A 20,424-nucleotide genomic window follows, 5' to 3' on the forward strand; every position below is an offset into this window, starting at 1 on the left:
AGGGTCCTCTGAGCATTCCTATGCCCAGTACAATACTTGACCTTAACTGGTGCTCAGTCAATGTTTGTGGATATGAAAGGGGGTGCAAAATTGATGGTGGGGGTCAGGTGCAGGTACCAGCCTGGCCCACATGCCAACTTCTCTCTTCCAACACATCCAATTTTCCCCTGCACCTACTGCTCCAATGAAGGGAGGGTTCTAGACATCTATCCAAAGCTGTGGGGAGACGCCTTTCCAGCATCAATGAGCGAGCCTCCAGGAATGAGAGGGACTTGCCCGCAACATGTACTATATAGGTCACACAAAAGGAAGAACTTCCTTTCATGATATAGTGAGACACCGGAAGTTCTGAGAGCCTAAAGTTTTTAAGGTCACACACCTACTTGTCTACATGTAGGTGTGGTCTTTTGAGAAAGTTGACAGATCAGGTGGTCTTCACAGGTCCTTTTCATCTCTACAATATTATAGTTTTCATAACCTAAAGAGAAACATGGGGGAAAAAGTTAGCTCCTACCTCTGTCATTTAATGAGCAAAAACAAAACAAAATGTGGGTTATACCACATGTACCTCATATATTTAGGTCATTTCTCAAAAGCTTATACATCCTAGGATCCTAAATTCACTACTGCTTAAATGACTTTATTCATTGCCTTTAACTCTCTGTCTTGGAGGAAGAGTCTTTGGAATCTGAGTAAGTTGCAGGTTGCAGACTGTTTCCTTCTCCTGAGCCATGCGCACCGGCTGGGATGGCTTCCCCAGAGTGGCCTGGCAGGTGTCAGGTGGCTGGACAACTTACAGGAGCATTTAGGAACATGGACTTTGACATGTGTGGAAACAGCATGAGTTTTGAATTCCAGCTCTTCTGCTCTAGTGTGATGACTTTGGCCGGGTATTTAACCTTTCTGAGCCACAGTGCTTTCAATGATTGGAATAGCAGAAATAATACTAACTAAGTACAGCCTGTCGAGAGGATTGAAAGAGATGATTGGTATGAATGTACCTGCTGCATAATAACCGCCCCACAGAGACCAATCAGTATGTGTCAGTAACAGCTCAAAACTTGGCACAGGAATATTAATCTAGGGAGTATTATCTCCCCCTTCATTATACAAAAATAATGCAGAGGTGCAGTTATTATAGTAGTAAGTGGTAGAGGTGGGATTTGAACCCAGGACTTGATTCTGCCATGTTCTGCTGCCTCAAAATTATGGTCTCATGGGAAGCTGTTTATTCTTATACACTTAGGAAATTGCTACCCAGTCCACACACACACACACACACACACACACACACACACACACACACACACACATCTCTTCCTACCTTTCCTACCTTCCCACTCCCATTTACTCATCTTAAGTGAGGGATGGAAAAAAATTCCAGGGGTCAGCAGGTTACCAGACAAAGACCAATGACCCTTTGGGTTGACACACCCTGGTTGTGTTCCTGGATGGCAAATCCCCTTTACCTTTCTCCCTTCCCCATTTCACTATCCAGGCTGAATGCTCATCTGAATCGCAATTGACATGCCAGATACAGGCTAGACTGGAGGGGCAAAACTTTTAATATGGGACAACAGTCTTGGGTTATCTTGACTATGGTGGAATATTTACCCCTTTCCTCTCCATTTCCCATACTAAGGCACGGAATTTACAGTTAGGCAACCTGTAGTCTTAATTAGTCCCATTTTCCGTCCCTTTGGACCAGGTCATGTCTGTCGATGTGCAGAAGCTAAGTTTCTGTTCCCCCTTAGGTACTTCCTTCTTTCTCTTCCCATTCCCATTCGTCCCCTCTGCTCTGGCTGCTCCCTGCTGTGGCATTAAACAGTCAAAGGATGGGGTGCAGATAAGGGCATTGGGGTGGAGGAGCAGAGCATTTCTTCCCCTCTGAGATGTCCTCACATAGGCGACTGCCCACAATATTTGCTTTGGGTAAAATTTCTTTCTGTGGATCAGTACCTAGCACTTTCAGAGATTTCAGAAATTTTGTGATGAATAATTCTTGTATATCTGTCATTTTTGCTTTGGAGAATTTCTCAATCTCTCAAAGAAAAACTAGCCTATAACATGAAGACTGCTTATCTCTCCTAGGCCTCGAGTCATTTTCCTTTCCAAGAGTGAGCTTTCAGTGAAGAGAGCCTTTCCTGTGAATCATGCTCCCTTCTGCAGTATTTTGTGTGCCCCAGCAATAGATACAAAGGCCACTTTATCTGTGTGCATATATCTATCCAACAGCTTGCGGATGATCGTATTTCATCAAGAGTGTGTTATCTGAAAATGTGCAGGAAATTCACCTCCATAGATTTTCACCCCTTGTCATCCATTCATAATGCCATATCACAACAAAATAGGAAATTTTTACTCTGATCGTGGAAGGCAGGACGGGGGAAGCCTTGAGAAGAGATATTGTCATGGATTCACAAGTAATCGTATCATATAACCCAGCCATGCAAATTAACACAGACCTATACTCTGTAACAGATTAGGTCAAGATTGAAGGAAATTGAGGTGTGGGAGATTTAAAGTTTATCTAAAATAGAAAGTATAGGCCATACCTCTTTAGGTCATTCCTGCCCAGAAATGGCAAGATACCATATTTTGGACATCAAGAAGGATATGTGGGTGTATGTCTGCTTAGGATTTAGAGTGGGGGCCATGAAAATGGACTTTGGGTCAGAAAGACCTGGGTTCTGTGCTTTGTTAACTATGTACCCCTAGGAAAGTTATTCAATTTCTCTAGGACTAAGTTTCCTCATTTTTAAAATAGATAAATGAGGATAACAGTACGTATCTCATAGGGTTGTATAATAGTTAGAATGGGATTTGGATGTGAGTGATAGAAAACTTAGAACATCAGTTGCTGTAATAAGAAGGACATTTATTTCTATTTCATATAAAGGCTGGGTAAGTTGTTTAGGGCTGATACGATGGATCCAGGCTCCATCTTCTATCCATACTCCATGGATAGAAGGACATAGACTATATCCTTTTGCTCTGTCATCCTCAACCTGTGGCCTCCAATTCATGATTCAAGATGGCTGCTCAAGCTCCAGCCATTACATAAAAAAAAAAAAAAAAAAAAAAATTTATTTATTGGCTGCATTGGGCCTTAGTTGCTGCACGTGGGCTCTTCGCTGCAGTGCTCGGGATTCTCTCTAGTTGTGGTGCGCGAGGGCTCCAGAGCTAGGGCTCAGTAGTTGTGGTGCGTGGGCTTAGTAATGCCCTGTGGTATGTGGGATCTTAGTTCCCCAACCAGGGATTGAACTGGCGTCCCCTGCATTGCAAGATGGATTCTTAACCACTGGACCACCAGGGAAGTTCCTCCAGCCATTACATTTTTATTCCAGCCACCAGGAAGGAGAAAAGAGGAAGAGAAGGAGGAGGACTTACCTCCTTGCTCAACAGCTTCCATTTACGAGTCATGAACACAGCCAGCTGTATTGGAGGCTGGGAAATGTAGTTTTGATTACGGGCAGTCATGTGCTTAGCTAAATACTGAAGATTCTTTACTATCAAAGAGGGGGAAATGGATACTGGCGGAAACAACCAGCAATCTCTACCACAGACCCTCAGGAGATTTAAATGAGACAATGGCGGGCTGAGCACAGCGTTGGGTATAGAGTAAGCACTCAATAATCGCCATCATTATCATCATCGTCGCCATCATCGTGAGGAGGTGGGGAATACTCTGAAACTATGACAAGACATTGCCTTATTTTAACCTCATCTTTCTGATGAAGTCACCCATATCCACCTCCCTTTTAAGACACTCTGAGCTTCACCTTTTATGAAGGTCAGACACCTTTATGTGTCCTTATGAAATAAAACTACATAAAAGGAAAGCAAAGGAATGATGAACCTAGGATTCAAGATAATGGTTATCTTGGCCAGAGAAAACAGAGGTGGGTTGGGGGTGAATGGAGGAACCACCTAGTTAGATGTATGCTACTGTCAAAGTCCTGGTTTTCATTTTGGGTAGTGGATTCACAGGTGCCTACTGCATTATTAAAAATAACTAAGGACTTTCCTGGTGGTCCAGTGGTTAGGACTTGGCACTTTCACTGCCATGGCCTGGGTTCAATCCCTGGTCAGGGAACTAAGATCCCTGCAAGGTGCAGCCAAAAAACCCGCCCCAAAACAAAACAAAACAAAACAAAACAACCAAACTAATAACTAATTAAATAAAAGCAGAGATACATGGACCAATGATTCAATGATGAGGAGGATTATAATTAACCAAATTCTATGTACCTGAGGTCTTTAAATTGTCTTTGTGTGTACAGTATTGCATGGCATATGTGTTTGCATGTCAATAGTAGACAAAAATAGTACTTTCTATTTGCATAGACTTTTAACTTCTGAAGTGCTTCTACATATCCATAAAAATTGTTTAAGTAGTTCATTACAGATGGTTGAGAGCTTGGTATTATACAAATAGGACTTTGGACTTCCATGTACTAAGAAAAAGTATTTTATTTTATTCTTACAATAGCTCTACAAGGGAGGCAGGACAGATGTTATCATCACTGTTGGACAGATGAGAAAGAGGGAACTGAGAGGGCACGGGACTTGCATGAGGTTACATAGTTAGTTAGAACTGGAATGGAACTTAAGACTCTGGATCTCTTGCCCATCTTAGGTTCTTCCTTTAGCCCATCTCACTCCCCAGTTATTATCCATCCATTAGACATTTATTTTGTGTCTGTTACATGCCAGGCATATTGCACTTATGTGTTTGTGTTGATATATGTATATGTTTTCTGGGTGCTGTGTGTGCAGCTTCTGTAATCTCTATGTACTGAGTCCTTGTGTGACCCCTGGGCCTAATTGGTCCTTGTAATTCCAGGAGGAAGTCCCAGCTGTGGTTTCAGTTGTCTAGTTATTCCTAGGTCACTGGGCTGCAGCATCTCCCCAGCTAGATAGGAAGGCAGCTTTGATATCAGGGGCAGATCCCCAGGCAGTGGGCACAGAGCAGAGGAGCAAGCCAGCAATGCCTCAGTCATGATAAGATTTACTACTTCATGATCATTTCTAGCTTTTGGGTAGTTCTCATGAACACTATCTCATTTAATTCTCACTCAGCCCTGATATTCGATTTTATTATTTGTCTCCTTTTTTCAGATACAAAGAGGAGAGACTTGAACTCAGGTCATTTGTCTCTAAATTCTGTTCTCTTTCCACTGTGCCTTCTGTCTCTGAAAGGGCAAAAAGAGCTTATCCTCTGTCTAGCCTTGTGGAGGGAAGCAGGTGAAAACTCAGTGCCAGGCAGTAGGAAGCCACTGGTGACCCTCTGCAGAGGAAAAAAGACCAACTCCCAGCGCTGCGCAGCCCCAGCCCAGCTGAGATGAGACCGAGGAGCAGGCGCCTCCACCTCCCCATCCCTGCGTCCTTCTCTCAGTCCTTGGGCTTCTCCCTTGTGTGCCTCAGGGAGGTGATAGTAGTGCTGCAGAACGGGTGAGGTGTTTTCCAATCTCTGTGGCCGTAGGCTGTCTTTTTATCTTTGAGGAGTCAGAGGAATGGAGAACTGTCTAATAACTTATCCACCCTCTAGCATGAGAGGAGAGCTTCCGCCGCCTGCTATTGCAGAGGAGAATCCCTCTGCCCTCACCTCCCAGACTTGTGTCAGTGCCACTCTCTTGATGCTGTCTGCTTGTACCTGTCTTCTCCCCCACAGATCAACACCATCCACCACGGCAGGCCTGAGCATGGCACCTTGCACAAAGTCAAGGTGTACGCTAAATTAACTGTGCTAAGAGCGAGTATCTGTGTTAGGGGAATCATATTTCTCCTTGGTCCATGGAATGGACCAAGGAGTGGCTCCTGGGAAGGGACTCTGCTGGGAGGGTAACTTCTACCTTTCAGGCTACCCTTCACTCCATCCTTGCCTGGGCTCGGTCCTCAGGGCACCTGTCCTTAGGATGTTCCCTCCTCTGCTTCTCCCTGAGCTAGGTCTCCCTGGACAAGGGGGCTCTAGAGTGTTGGGGGAACGTGTTAGCGGCCACATGTGGCCATAGGTAAAGTCACACTCTCTAATTTGGCCTTATCAGTAATTAAGCTGAGGTTTTGTCTTCACCTCTCTTGCTCCTTGTCTTATTTCTGAGCTGTTTTACTAGTCAGAGCGGGGAGGAGGTCAGCAGGAATGTATTTCATGATCATCCCCAAACCCCCATCAGAATATGTATCAAGACCCTCTGGCAGCTTAAATTTAGGGCCTCCCCAGTCTCCTCCCCTGATCTGGGCTATGCTTAGGTCCAGCTAGATCCTTAGTATCTTCCTCAGAGACATGGGGTTAAATTGGACTAGAACTTGGCTTCTTCAAAAATACCCATTTCTTATGGCTGTAGGTTCAGGGCCTAACTTTTCCACATTGGAAATCAGGACCTATTCCCCAGACCTTCCCTTTTTGGTACATTGTCTCAGGGAATTCTCTCCACACCCCATTCTTCCCACTGGGAGAGGTGCACCGACTTGCTCAGGATCACACAGCCAGTCAGAGGAAAAGGCTCCCTGATTTCAGGTAGTCTGAATGTCAATCCATCCTCTTCCTGCCCTGTATCCCTTTTTAGCTAATTTACATGAAAAAATGTTCAAAAGTATAATTACTAAATTGTTCATATTTATACGATAATAAATCTTTACCGAAAAACAAATTTGTGAGAAAAGAAATGCAAAACTCAGAGGAAAGTGTTCAAGTTAAAATATTCCATATTTGCCTCACCCTATTCCGAGAATGAGTGGCCTCTGTAATTCCAGGTCACCCCAGAGGTCTCATCTGGCTCATACTTGCTAGTCATCCCTCGCCTTCGAAATACACCCCCAGCTGCTGCTGTCTAAAAGAGCCAGACAATTGGAGAAAAGTGGATTATCTATCTGATTATGCAGCTACTTTCATACGCCTCCCCTTTCGCTTTGCGTGGCCCTGATTATTTAAGAACTACGATTTCTCGGTCCCGGCTCCCTGTCCCCAGCCCCAGTCCCCAGCTTTGGCCCTTCACGCTCCGGAAGCCTCGCGTCCTCCCCTTTAAGGCCAGCCCCTCCCCCACGCCCACGCCTCCCCAGCTCCGTCCCGCCTCCCCAAGCCCTGCCCCCTCCGACCCTCCCCTTTAAGGACCGGCCCCGGACGCAGACGAGGCTGTGACGCGGCCGCCGGCCCTCGGGCTGGGTACTTTGTCGCGCGGCCGCTTCCCCCCCGGCCGGGGCCCCGCCGTCCCGCGTTCCACCGAGCGCCTGGCCCCCGGGGGGAGGGTGGGAGGGAGGGAGCAGGGTCGGTGGGCGCCAGCGGCGCACAGCGGGACCCACGGAGCCCCGCGACCCGCCGAGCCTGGAGCCGGGCCGGGGCGGGGAAGCCGGCTCCAGCCCGGAGCAAACTTCGCAGCCGGGCTGGGGGTGGCGGGGAACCCGTCCGGAGCCGGAGGAGGGGCCCGCCGCGGGCCCTCCCGCCGCTGCTCCCGCGCCTCCGGGCACCATGCTGTCCAACTCCGGTGCTGTTCCCCAGCCCGCCGCCACCGCCGCCACCGCACCATGCTGTCCAACGCCGGCGATGTTCCCCAACCCGCCACCGCCGCCGCAACCCCCCGCCCCGGCCCAACCTCACCCCCCGGCCCAGCCGCCGCCGCAGCCCCCGCAGCAGTTCCCCCAGTTCCACGTCAAGTCGAGCCTGCAGATCAAGAAGAACGCCATCATCGACGACTACAAGGTCACCACCCAGGTCCTGGGACTGGGCATCAACGGGAAAGTTTTGCAGATCTTCAACAAGAGGACCCAGGAGAAATTCGCTCTAAAAGTAGGTTTGGGGCCCGAGGGAGGGGAGGACGGGCGGAGGGGGTCTCCCGGGGACCACCCCCGGCACTCCGCAGCGGCCTAAGCTCTCGGTGGCTCAGCGTGGTCGCGCCGACGCTTTCCTCGGACTGGCGTCCGGGCCGCGGAGGAGTGGCCGCGGCGGGGCTGCCCGTCCCGCGCGCGCGAGGGGTGCCAAGTGCGCGGCAGGGGGCGGGGGGCAGCGGGAAGGTCAGGTCCCGGCGGACCGCACAGCCGAGACCGAGTTTCCGGTCACCTCCGGGTGTGAGTGGCGGGGACTCGAGAGGACTCTTGAGGACCCTGCCATTTTGGGTTTGAGCGGCATCCAGCCGAGTCGCAACGGTTGGCTTCGGGACCACTTCTGCTAATTTTTCCCCTAGTCTCAAGGAAGTGATTTTCGGGGGTTGTGGTTCCCCATCCTCTCCTCCCTCCTTTCTTTCTGTGGGCACAAAAGGCCCATTACTCATTGAGCTGGTTGGTCGGTTGGTTTGGAGAAGTCGTATCTCAGAGGTTTATTTAGCCTCGCTCCTTATTTGGGAGCCGGAATGTGTGATTTCACTTCCCTGGGCCTTGCGAGTGCGGCTGTGCTGCCTTGGGGCGCGCCGGCCGGGGAGGTGCAAGGCTGGAGATTCCGCTGGGACACCGACACCGCCCCCACCCCACGACCGCCCCGGGCGCGAGGGAGGATTTGTTTTGATCCGAGAGGGTGCCCCCTCCTACCTTCAGTGCCTGCGAGGCTCCAGATGGGAGGCCAGCAGGCTCCAGCGCGGTGTCTCCTGTTTCCATAGCTCCATTGATCATTGTAAACCGGGTCCGTAAACCACGGCTTGGCCAGTGCTGATTCCGCAAATCGGAGATGGCCACTTGAGTCCTGGACGTGGGCGATTGGTGGACAGCAGGAGGGAGCGTTTTGCTGGAGCTGGGGAAAACCAACCTCTTTTTTTTTTTTTTTTTCCTTTTCTTTTTTAAGGGGATCTGGTAGGGGGGAGAATGGGGATTTCAGTGAGAGTATCTACTTCGGAAGTTAAACAGAATGGACTTGGAGGTCTGATGAGTCGCCAGTGCAGTGTGAGCCACTGTTCAGGGTCATGAAAAAGGTTTTCCCCAAAGAGGGGTTTCAGATCAAACCACATCTCTAAAGGTGACCCAAAACGCCTTTTTCCCCTGGGGTGTCTTAATGATTGGAGGAGGAGAAAAATACTTCCTGTGTTATATTTTCTCTTCCCCCTCAATCCCTGTGGCTAGCTGTGTTTCAGCTATTCATACGAAACTCAGATATGTGTTATGGGTGGAACTGTTGGAATATATAATTAGATATAATAAGACCTTGGTACTTGGGGGTTGAAGAAGACAAGCATGTTCAACTTAACAGATTTTAAGGCCTCTAAAATTAGTTTCTTGCTGCTTTCACCCTCCCTTTTGGGGGAGAACTTCAGCTAGCCTCAACACTGTCAGATTTGTTTGGTTTTTACTATAAGCTGTTGCTGAGGGCTTTTGGTTGTTTGGTGTCGACTTCTGGAGAAGGAATATATCAGTATCCTGAACCCTTTATTATTTGTGCCTTAGACCGTTCTTTCCTTACTCATAACTGGGGGCAGGGAAGGAGAGTGGTTGTTTGACCCCGTGGCTCTAACCTCGGGGAGTGGAGTTGAGTGAATACTGTTTGACCACAGTTAACCTGTACTGTTGAGGAAGTGACAGACATTCTTTCCAGGAGAGTTTTCTATCCCCTCTGAGACACCATCTGCCTTCACCCATCAGCGGTTTGGGGACACTGGCTGCTCATTTTCTTGGATAGCTGGAATATGGTATAAAGACTTCAGAACAAAAGCTCTCAACTTCTGCTCCTTATTCTATTTAATAGACACAGAAAACCACCCTCGAAAATGCTTTTGGGTGGCAATTCAGATTTCTATTGTAATTAATAGGAGAAAGATTTGGATTTTTTCCCCCTTCGAATGGTTTTGAAAGGAAGGATCCAGCAGTATTTTATTTTATTTTTTAAACATCTTTATTGGAGTATAATTGCTTTACAATGGTGTGTTAGTTTCTGCTTTATAACAAAGTGAATCAGCTATACATATACATATATCCCCATATCTCCTCCATCTTGCGTCTCCCTCCCACCCTCCCTATCCCACCCCTCTATGTGGTCACAAAGCACCGAGCTGATCTCCCTGTGCTAAAAGATCCAGGAGTATTTTAAATAACACTCATAGTTTGTCCTTCTCGGGTTAGAAGTGGATGAAGATTGAAGTCAGAGTGTGTTTTGACAGGCAGCCGGCTCCCAGATCTTAAAAGTTGACTCAACTGTTAAATTGTAGATTTCCCACATATCTTTGTGTAAAAACTTAATAATAGAGGAAGAAAGAAGGGATGAGGCATTCAGAGACTGTTAGCAGTGTCAACAGCGCTTCCAATATCCAAATACTGGCTGAGACATAATTACAGCTGTGGGGGGAATCTGGTTCAAAGAATTCTGTTCCAGAGACACACACCAAAGAGATTTCTAGATCTTGAATCTTGATTAACTTAACCATAGGTGCTGAGTACTGAAATGATTTTCAAAACCAGGAGTGTTTTGATTATTAAGCAAGGGAGGAAGAGGTGGTGGGGCAGGAGGGATTGCCTCATCGGAAAGGTGCCTGAAGAAAAAGGGAGGAGACCTCTGCTCTACCCAGGGTGTTAGGTCAAAGAGCTGAAGAGCAGCAGCAGGGCCTGTCATGGGGGTTCTGGTATCTGCTATCTCACAGCCCTGAGAGTTGATGAGAGGTGGCGGCTGCCTTGATGCCCCGCTCCCTGTCTGTGGTCTGGTGACCTCTTAGTCCTATTAAATGTAATCAGTGATTTAAAAAAGAGTCCCAATCCGCCCTATTTCTCTGCCTCCATCTGAGAGAGGTAACATTTACATGCTTTTTGGTGGGTGCTATGACCTTGCCTCACCATCTCTCCTGGCTGCTTTTGCGAAGATCTGAGTCATACTCATACTTCTGTCAGAGTTGGAAGGGACTTTAGAGGTCATCTCATCCAACCCCCTCATTTTGCAGATGAGAAAACCAAGGCCCAGAGCAGAGGCTTGCTTGAGGTAATACAGCCATGCACTTGGCAGAACCAGGATTAGAACCCAGGACGCCTGACCGCTTCCCACTTGGGAACTGCACTGACATCAGCAGGCTTGGCCCTGGGACTGGCTGCTGCTCCAGAGCCTCTCAAGCCCGAGGAGCTACTGTCACCGCAGGCCCTCCTTGACTGTTGGCCAGGGGGTGCTGGGTAGGGACTTATCGGCTTCCCAGCAGAGATCGCCAGAGTTGGAGAGGCAGCTTACAAACCAACTCACCAGCTCCATGAGTTTTGAATCTTCAGTAACAAACATTTTTTTTACCACCCCCTCCCCTTTTTAGGAAGTGTTAGCTAGAAATCTTATTTACTAGTATTATTTTTTGTGCAAGAACATGAGAATTCTATTCACTATTTCTTTGGTAGGGACGCCTAGTCTCAACTCACTTGTGCGGTAATTGGTCCTATTCCCTGTGGGGTTTTTCAGTTGCTTACTGCTTCATTGTGTCACGGTGACTCTTAGGTATTAGCTGAACAAATTTAATTAAAGCCAGCACCGTTGTCCCTCTCTGCCGTGTGACTCTGATTCGGTGAAGCATATTACTGCTTTACAAAATATAGAATGTTGTCATAACTTATCTCTGTTTGTCTTTCCGTTGTGTCGATTAGAGGAAACAAAGTACTGTTCCTTCTCCTTGCCTTTCTCCAGCAATCCTCCCTCTCCAGGTGACCTCGTGTCACCGCCATGTGGCTTCCTTGGTGTTCTGAAGGGGAGCTGATCAGAACCTCTCATGGTTGAGCGGGAGAGTCGGGGCTCCCACATCCCCTCAGTGCAGGCCGCCCCCTCTCCAGCACGCCTCGTGCTGTGTACCGGTCGGGGAGCAAGAGAGTTTGTGGCTGGGTGAGGGGCAGTGTCCCAAATTGGGGTTTGCTGGATGGAATCACAAGGTGAGGAAAGTTTCATTAATCAGCCAATCTGTTTTATCTCTACTCTTGTTACAGTAGTTAACAATTCTCTGAGCATCCTACCATATGCTTTGTTGTATGGAGGATACAGACATTGAAAGTGGCCTTAAAATTTTGGAGGTCAGGACGCTTATTTGGAGAAGGTGAAATTAACAAATGTAGTCTAGGGCTGTACTGCCCAGTATGGTAGCCAATGCCCATGTATAGCTATTTAAAATTAGCTAAAATTGATTAATTAAATTAAACTAAGTTAAATTTAAAAATCAGTTGCTAGCCACATGTCACGTGTTCAGTAGCTACATGTGGCTAATGGCTACTGAATTGAACAGTGGAGAAGAACATTTTCGAGCTTGTAGAAAGTTCTATTGTACTTTGCTGGTCTAGGGGTTAAATTGTGTGGTTGGGAATAGAAGAACTTTGAAGAGGCAATCTGTGAGGACCGAAGGAGCTGAGGACAGTCTCTGAGGAATGAGCACATCTGCAGGAGGTGATGGTGGCGTTGCCCTCGGGGCAGCTGAGGGGAGAGTGGATCAGTTGGTAAGGAGCAAGTGGGGCTGGTGATTCAGAATTGAGCGTAACCGCTCTTTGTGTTAAAAGCAAGTTTTAAAGTGTTTGAGGAGCATGAAGTAAACTAACAGGATGTTATAAAGAAAGGTTACAAATCTCTGAGGTTGGGGCTTGTGGTTTTTTGAGGGAAGGTGTAGCTTCTGGGTTCAGAGACCCTGTTCCTTGCTTTGGGCCCTGCCCTGGTTGCTGTCTACTGCAGCAGGACTCTTGACGTCCACTGAGGCAGGATCAAAGCTGGGGCAGCTCATGGTTCTTTTTCACTTATGAATTCTGGGCTTTGATAGAGCTTGAAAATAATCTCCAGCTAAGATGTGGGATCAGTGGCTGACAGAAGGGGGAGAAAAGCAGCCCCAGGCCTCAGGACCAAATATTGATGGGTGTCTGGGAAATGAAGGGGTCCTTTTTAGAGGATGAAGGTATTGGTATTCATAATTAAGATGTTTTGACTGCTTGGAATCTGAGGAGTTGGGCCATCATCAGTTGATGATTTTATTTAAGAAGCAGGTGCAGGGGATTCAGGGAGAGGCCTGGAGGAGCCAAGCTTCAGGACTGCTGGAGGCAAACTTAATCCCTGGCCACATCCTGGGGATGACGGAGGCCCCCTCCCTACCCGCAGAGCCCAGGGATGTGTGGAGTCTGTGCCAAGAGGAATGCCAGCCATGGCGGGGAAGACAGGGCATCAGTATCTGCATCTGAGTCTTTTCACGATTCCCAAGTGGCCCTCCTGTGCTCTGATGCAGGATTCTCCCTGGTAATTTGACATCTGTGGCACAGGATTCATACTTTCCTGCTCCCTCTCCTCTGCATGAGGCCTTCCCAAGGATCCTGTGGGGTCTCTTTTTTCCCTTCCTCCCTGTGCTGCACCTTTCCAGTTGCTGCAGTGTCCTGGACAGAAGTGGGTGGGCAGGGCAGAGCTGTTCTTTGTGTTTGAAGGGGCTGCAGCTGCTCTTGGTAATGATATAAGGCTCAGTGGCAAAGGGACCCACAACTCATAGTTCCTTAGAGCTCACAACACTCCCTGCTTATCTTTCTTGACCCTTTCCACCTCACCGAGGAAGAGGCTGGGCCAGTCCAGAAAGGTTCAGTGGTATATCCAAGGTCTTACCTGGTATCAGCATCAGAGCCGTGTCTTGGGACCTGGTTCACTGGGACCTCCTCTTGGTCTGGGTTCCTTTGGTGTTTTGGTTGCTAGAGGTAAGAGTATGGGGTTTGTGGACCTGGCGGTGCAAAACTCATCTCCACTAACTGGTCACTAGGATCTTTCTACATTAGTCATCTTAGAAACGGGGCCATTGGTAATAAGATGGGACCATGCCACTGAGCAGCTTGATGTACACCAGATATGTAACCAAAATCAGATTTTATACCTTTTCTAGTCCTTAGGGGAATAGTGATATTTTGTGTTTTAAGATATGGATGGATATAAATATCTAGGGATGAACCTGATACCATGGGTTATGTGCTAGATTAGAAAGAAAGAAAGAGAGAGAGAGAGAGAGAGAGAGAGAGAGAAAGGAAGAAAGATGGATAGAGCTAGTCTTGGTGCCCTGCTAACTAGCTGTGTGACTTTGAACAGGTCAGTGAAACTTTCTAGGCCTCAGTGTACACGTCAGAGGGTCAGGCTACCAGTGGCTCCTGGGGCACGGCAGCGTGGGATGCTGGAGGGCCGTGCTGGAGGCAGGAGGCCGGGGGGCTTGCCGACCTGCCCCACGTCTGACCACCAGCAGTGCCTGGCCCAGCGTGGGGGCCCTTTTGATGGGCTTGCTGCTGGGTTGCAGGGCAGCTCCTGTCCAGTTAATTAATAACCACCATTGACCAGCTGCGCCTTCTCTTGTGTGAAGACTTGGTGAGTGTTCCAGCAAGTGCCTCAGCAGAGAGGATGGACTGTGTAACTCAGTGGGGTGTGAATCCTCTCCTTCCTTGAAATCAGAAGAATCTTAGTGTTCTGGTGGCTCAGGGTGGAGATGGGAACTCTTCATTTTTTTCCCCATCTGAAACTCCTTCCCGTTTGAAGTTACGGGGCCAAACCTGGCTGCTGTGGTTGTTGGCTGTGCAGGCTGTGCCCTGCACAGGGCACCTGGCTGAGGGAGGAGGAGGGGGGCTCTGATCCAACCCACTGTCCACTTGTCAGGCTTTGCCTTGGTGTGTGACTGGGTCCATACAGATGGGTGCCGCCTTCTAATTCACTTGGAGTTATAGTATGGGTTTGGGGCTGTTCTGAGGTGAGAGCTGGGGACTGCTTCCCAGAGCTTATGGGGAAGTTAGGATGTACATCCAGGCACCACTTCTCACCCGTAGGACTGGGTACTAAGGGATGTGAGGAGACTGAGGAAGCAAGAGGAGAGGGAGATGCCTAGTGAGGTCTGTTTTCGTTTCTCTTCTTCCTGCCATTCAGGGCTAAAGCTGTGTTTTCAGCCCTGGAGCTTTGGACTGAGGTCCTGCGTGCCGGGCCAGAAGATTTTGTTGGAGGAAGAGGAGACTCAGGGGAAGCGGGGATAGGGTTGTGCTCCCCTCTGGCGGTGCACAGTTCTTGGGGGTCTTTATTCTCTGATCCGGTAAACACCTTAATGTGCCATCTGCCAGGTAGTACAGGTTGGGACGTGGCTCCAAGGTCAACCTTTATCTGTAACTGATGTTCCCTTCTAAGACCAGCCAAGCTGTGTGTTCATTCTGCCAGGAACCTGAGCTGTCCAGAAGGATCGTATGAAAGGGCATCTTACTCTTGAGGGACGTTTCCAGGCATCTCCATGGCCAGTGTCCATCCAGGGCTCTTCCAGGGACGTGAGGAGTGGTGAAGGCTTTTCTATCTCAGAGAAGATGTGGTGAACATCTCTGTTTGGCTTATCTCCGGGATGGTTCTTTTGAACCTGAAGCAAAGGTGAAATCTCTCTAGTCACAGGTAGAGGGACTTGGGAGGAGAGCCCTTGAGGGCCCCGCCAGCTTCTCCACCTTCATGCTCCTGTGGGGCTCCTTACCCTCCTGGGCCCTCCCAGGAGGTGATTGAGTTGATCACTTTGCTGCCATTTTGATTACTCATATTGTTATGAGGCTCCCAGCCCACACTGGACATTTGTAACCAGGCCTCCTGCCCAGGGCCCAGAACTGTCACTCAGCCCCTCTGTCTCAACAGCTAAAAATAAACCTGCCACTGCTGCAGTCTCCCCTCGCAGCCAGGCCCTGACGCCTGTCCCAGGTCTTCCTGCCACACTGCTGGGCTGTTTCTCACACTCACTTGCACCCCCTCCCCATTGGCCCCCTTCTCTTCCAGCCTGAGCTTGGTGGGTGGTTTGGGGCCAACTGGCTTTTCTGAGTGCTGAGAGTGAGCCGTGGCTGCTGCTTCTCCAGGTGTCGACATTTATGTGTGGAGGCTCCGTGGAGCTCGGGGAAGGATGAATTAGCCAGGGAGGAGGGTGAGCGGGTTTGACTTTGTGTGTGCTTGCATCCAGACCTGGCTTCCTCCGGACTCCACCCGCAAGCTAGCCTCCCTGGCAGAAGGAGTGTGCGGATGAGTAGAGGAGCCCAGCGCGGCTGTCCCAGGCCCTCGCCCAGCCACCGGCCCTGTGGCTGAGCGTGCTACCTGCCCCAGGACTCCTGCCCTGCTGCTAAGCTGTACTCTCCACCTCTGCAGCATGGGGCTTCAGGTTACCAGATTCAAAAGTGTGACCTCATCTCTTTGGCTTCCAAGAATAACTGGGCCCTGGCTCTCAGGGCCTGTTTCATGAGTCAGGCCATGGCCCCTCTGGCCCTCCCAGCTCAGCCACCTGCAGGATGTCACAGAGAGCATGGGTGTCTTCTACCTCCTGACTGTGGGGGGCAGGGGTGTTGGTGATCTGTGTCCCTTGAGGTCCATCGAGGTGGCCTCTTCTACTGCCCGTGGATCCTGGAGCACTGTAGAACAAGGAGAGGAAACGGGCTCGGATAGCTGAGATACCTACTTAACTGATAGATGCTGGGCAGAGCATTTCCTTTAGTTGACTTTGACATTCTCTTCTTTCTGAGTTTTCTAATCCTTGGACAGGTGTTGGTACTAATCCTGTTGGATAGGAGGATTCTGTGTTTTCTGGTATTAGGGTTTATCTGGGAGGAGGAGTGCATGGGAGAGAGCCGAGGTAGGACTTGGGGGACCCTCTGCTTTCAGCTAGAGTTACATACCCAGACCACGTCTCCATGACTGCCTACTCCTGTCTTTCCCCCTGGGGCCTCATTTCCTCTGCAGGGAGAGATTTATCTGCCAAGGCGCATTGGCCTCTGGAGGGGAGGAGTTGGGTGTAAATTGCTAAGAGTTTATTTTTAACTCTGACAGAAGGAGTCCCTGTCCTTGGAGTAGCCATGGCCCCCACCCCCTGCCACCCCGACCCCTGCTCTCCCTCTCCTGGGCCTCCTTGCCTGGCTTCTGTAATTCTTAGAGGCAGGGATTTTTAAAGGAAGGATTTTAAAGACAGGCTTCACAGGAGCCTTAGGTGAGGGAAGCCCTTCTAAGTGAAGAATCTGCAGATTGCTCCTCGTGCCTGATTTCTGCAGAGTTCAAAGAGTTGGGGGGTGGGGCAGGAGGAAGAGGGGGAGCCCTGGGCGCTTGAAGCCACGTGTGTGGAACTCAGAGCATCCTAGGAATGCAGGTGGCCTGGTGAAGAGCCCAGTGTGCCCTGGAGCTTGCTGCAGTCAGGCTGCTGCCTGTGGGAGCAAGGTCTTCGTGTACCTTTCGTTGTGCTTCTCTCCTTACTGGCACCCAGATCTGAGGAAGGCTGGAGGCCACGGGGGCAAAATGAGCGCGTAGAGTAACCTGCTTTGCAAAGTCTCGCGCTTACGGAAATGTCGTTTCGCTATTGCCTTTGACTTCCAGGCTCCGCAGCACCATATCCCTTCCACTGGAGCCCACGTGGGGTTCCCAGGGACTTCCTCGCTTCCGTGTCCCCCCCCCCCCCGCCCCCCGGCGGCACTCCAGTCACCTGCGCTCTTAGGGAGGAGGCAGGGGCTGTGAGTGCCCCTTCCTCTGTGCCTCGTCTCCCCTGCTTTCATGGTCTCTTTTGGTTGCCTTGCTGTAGATTTTTTAAAAGAAAATAAAATTGAGTTGGAGATGTAATTAGAGAAGGAAGGGCTAGAGAGTAGAGGTGGGGGCGGGCTAGGCCTTCGAACATGTGGCCGACCCTGAGGACCCTGGCCTGGAATGAGGTCTTGCCCCCTCAGTTCCTTGGAGAGCATGGGGATTAGTTTACCTAAAGCCCAACTCTGATCACGTAGCTTCCCAGCTTAAACCCTTCCATGGGTTCCCTTTGGACGCAGAGTTCAGGAGATTTCCAGATCCTTCTCAGATCTGGCCCCAATCTGGTTTTTTCTGAGTGTGTGCTGTGCCTCAGCTTAAGTGGCTTATATATGCCGTTTCCTTATGGGGCTCTGCTTTCCACCCCACACCCTCACCCGTGGCCTGTACCCCATTCGTCCTATGTCGCCTTTACCACCTCCACCCCCTGCTCCCCATCGTCCCCCCCCCCCCCCCCCCGTCTGTATCTGCCTCTTCTACCCAGTACACATGCTGCTCCTTCCTTCGTGAAGCCTTTCATGCCAGAAGCAGGTCTCCGCCATCCCTCCCTGTCACACTTGCCAAGACACTCTTACCTTTTCTTTCACATTTTAAATGTATTTCTCCATGTGTGAAGTGGAGATATTGGATTGTAAGTTCCTTGAAGACTCACATCTCCTTTATTTTTGTATTCTCTTAGTTCTGTGTAGTGACTATATGCCGCCATTAAAAAAAAATTCAGAGAGTATTTTGGCATTGTGCATTATACCTAGCTGCCTCACAAAGGTGTGAAAACTGAGTAATAGTGCATGCTGCCTACATAAGTATAAAGTACTAGCGGTGATCCTCAGGGTGGAGGGGGGGTGGCCCTGGGTGAGGGGCAGTATTTGCCTGGGCTGAGAATGAGCCAGGGCTATAGTGAGGGTCCCCCTAAGTGTCTCTCCCTGCTCTTCCTCGTGTCTGCTAAAAAGCCATTCTCAGGACAGCCTTCTGGGCGTTCTTCCCTTTACCCACTCGGATCTGCTGACTCAAGCTGGCACTTTATGTTTCTGCTAAGGGAGTTCTCGTTCTTGTAAGGGCCCTGACCACAGTTTCCCATTGATGCCTCTCCTCCTCCTCCTCCCTGTTCCAGAGCCCCGCCTTTTCCTGTTGTGCTGTGGAGATGACCCTTCTGCCCCTTGGAGAACTTTAACTGAGGGAGGGACAGGTGTGGAACTTGCCAGCTCTCCTACAGTTCTTGGCATCTTCGAGTCAGCCCCAGACACAGCAGAGACACACAGATGCAGTCCAAGGTGATCTGTCTGTCTGCTGGCCTTGCTCCTGTGTGTGTTGCAAGAGGACCAGTATTGAGCAGCATGTTGCTGGGACTGAGGTCAGAGGTTTGAACCTCGTGGGACCAGTTAATTCCATGCAGGGGAAGCAGAACTGGACTGGCATCTGAGAGACCTACCTGGCTGTGTGGTCCTCAGCAAGTCCTTGAACCTTTCTGGGCCTCACTTATTTTCTTCATTCGTAAATCGAAGGGCTCTCCTGTATTGAAGGGCTTTCTTCATTACTGCTGCTGCAACCCCACTGCTGGGAAAACAACCCGATGCTGGGAAAGAACCCGATGCTGGGAAAGAGGTGGTCAGCCCAGGTTCCAGGGATCCCGGGATTGGGAGCCATCCTCTCTGTCCTCACTTTCTGCAGGCCAGTGTTCTTTCACCCTTCTCCGGGCTGTAGTATTTTTATCCATTCAGCCATTCAACCGATGTTTATAGACATGAATTCTTCTCTGTGCCTACCTCCTGTCTTCCCTGCTGACTGGCCATCAGGAGGCCCAGATGGCAGGATTGCCCTAGAAGGGCGACTAGTCAGGGTCATCCCCTTGGGTTTAGACCCCTTTTATACCTCTGCTATATGAGATGAGAGGGATTTAGAACAATGAGGGTTGATTCTTTCTTGCAGCTTAGACTAGACCCCTGCCTTTCTAAGTGGGATTTGCCTTAGGGTGCCTTCTAGCCCTCTGAGATCCAAAGCAACCCACTACTCAAGAAAATTAATTAGAAATGCCAAGAATGACTTTTGCCGCCTCCCTAAGGATAGATCAGAACAGCAGAATGACTTTGATACCTACAACAATCTTCTATCTTCTGTCTCCTTCAGATCACTGTTGAAAGCTTAGCAACACTGTGAAAGTTTCCCAGATTGATAACAAGTCTTTATTGAGCAGATATTATATGTATCAGGCATTGTACTAGGTGTTTCGCGTACACTCTTGTTAATCCTTAAAATAATACTGCAAGGTAAAAGTCCCCGTTTTACAGAAGAGGAAACATGTTCAGAATCATTCACTCGTTAGCAATTATTTATTGAGCACTTACTAAGCGCTAAGTGTTATTTCAGGGTCTGGGGATACATCAGTGTACCAAGCAGACCAAAAAAAAAAAAAATCCTACCTGCGTGGAGCTTGCATTCTAGCAGGGGGAGACAGACAAAATATAATCAGATAAATGTCCGACGGTGATAGGTACAAAGGAGAAAGTAAAGGAGGGGAGGAGACCCTGGAAGGCTAGGAACACATGTGTGGTGTTGAAATTTCAAATAGGGGCTCAGGGGAGGCTTCACTGCGAAGGTGACATTTGCGTGAGCCCTGGAAGTGATTGGGGTGGGGGCAGGCGGAAGGAATACAAGTGCAGAGCCCTGAGGCTATTAATGATGGGCGTGTCTAGCTCTAAAACCTGGCTCCCTATAGCTTGCAGAACTGCCTCTCCTAATAGTTCTTCCCTGACTCTGCTATAGTTCAGTACTTAGTTGATTCACCTCTTTATCTGATCATCAAATATTTATGGAATGCTTATTTTGTGCAAATTGCTGCAATGATAAGATGGGAGCGCTGCCTTTGGGAACTTACAGTTTAGAGGAGGAGTGAACACCTTTGTGTATAAAAGGAGTAAAAATAGACTGACCCCCAAAATCTGGACTGTGCGCCTTCACATGTCTTCCCTCTTGACCCTCTCTGACAGAGGTAGTCCAGGTGG

At 49.3% G+C, this 20,424-nt stretch overlaps 1 protein-coding gene and 1 long non-coding RNA gene across 3 annotated transcripts in view; one reads left to right on the forward strand and one right to left on the reverse strand.

Moving 5' to 3' along the window:
• Window positions 1–291: 291 nt before the first annotated feature.
• Window positions 292–8,607, reverse strand: LOC132375347 (uncharacterized). The gene is made up of 3 exons (XR_009505983.1): window positions 8,518–8,607; window positions 6,719–6,830; window positions 292–478 (listed from the first exon to the last, which is right to left on the reverse strand). It is a non-coding gene; the product is annotated as an uncharacterized LOC132375347 (long non-coding RNA).
• MAPKAPK2 (MAPK activated protein kinase 2) overlaps window positions 7,129–20,424 on the forward strand; it is a 45,407-nt gene continuing 32,111 nt past the window's right edge. The window contains exon 1 of one of the 2 annotated variants that reach the window (XM_059940595.1): window positions 7,129–7,783. In XM_059940595.1, coding sequence (XP_059796578.1) covers window positions 7,466–7,783 — 318 coding nt within the window. In that variant the 5' untranslated portion in view covers window positions 7,129–7,465. The remainder of the gene's footprint in view (window positions 7,784–20,424) is intronic. The other variant, XM_059940601.1, reaches the window with a different exon arrangement.

This window comes from Balaenoptera ricei, chromosome 1 (assembly GCF_028023285.1).
Source record: "Balaenoptera ricei isolate mBalRic1 chromosome 1, mBalRic1.hap2, whole genome shotgun sequence".
NCBI lineage: Eukaryota > Metazoa > Chordata > Mammalia > Artiodactyla > Balaenopteridae > Balaenoptera > Balaenoptera ricei.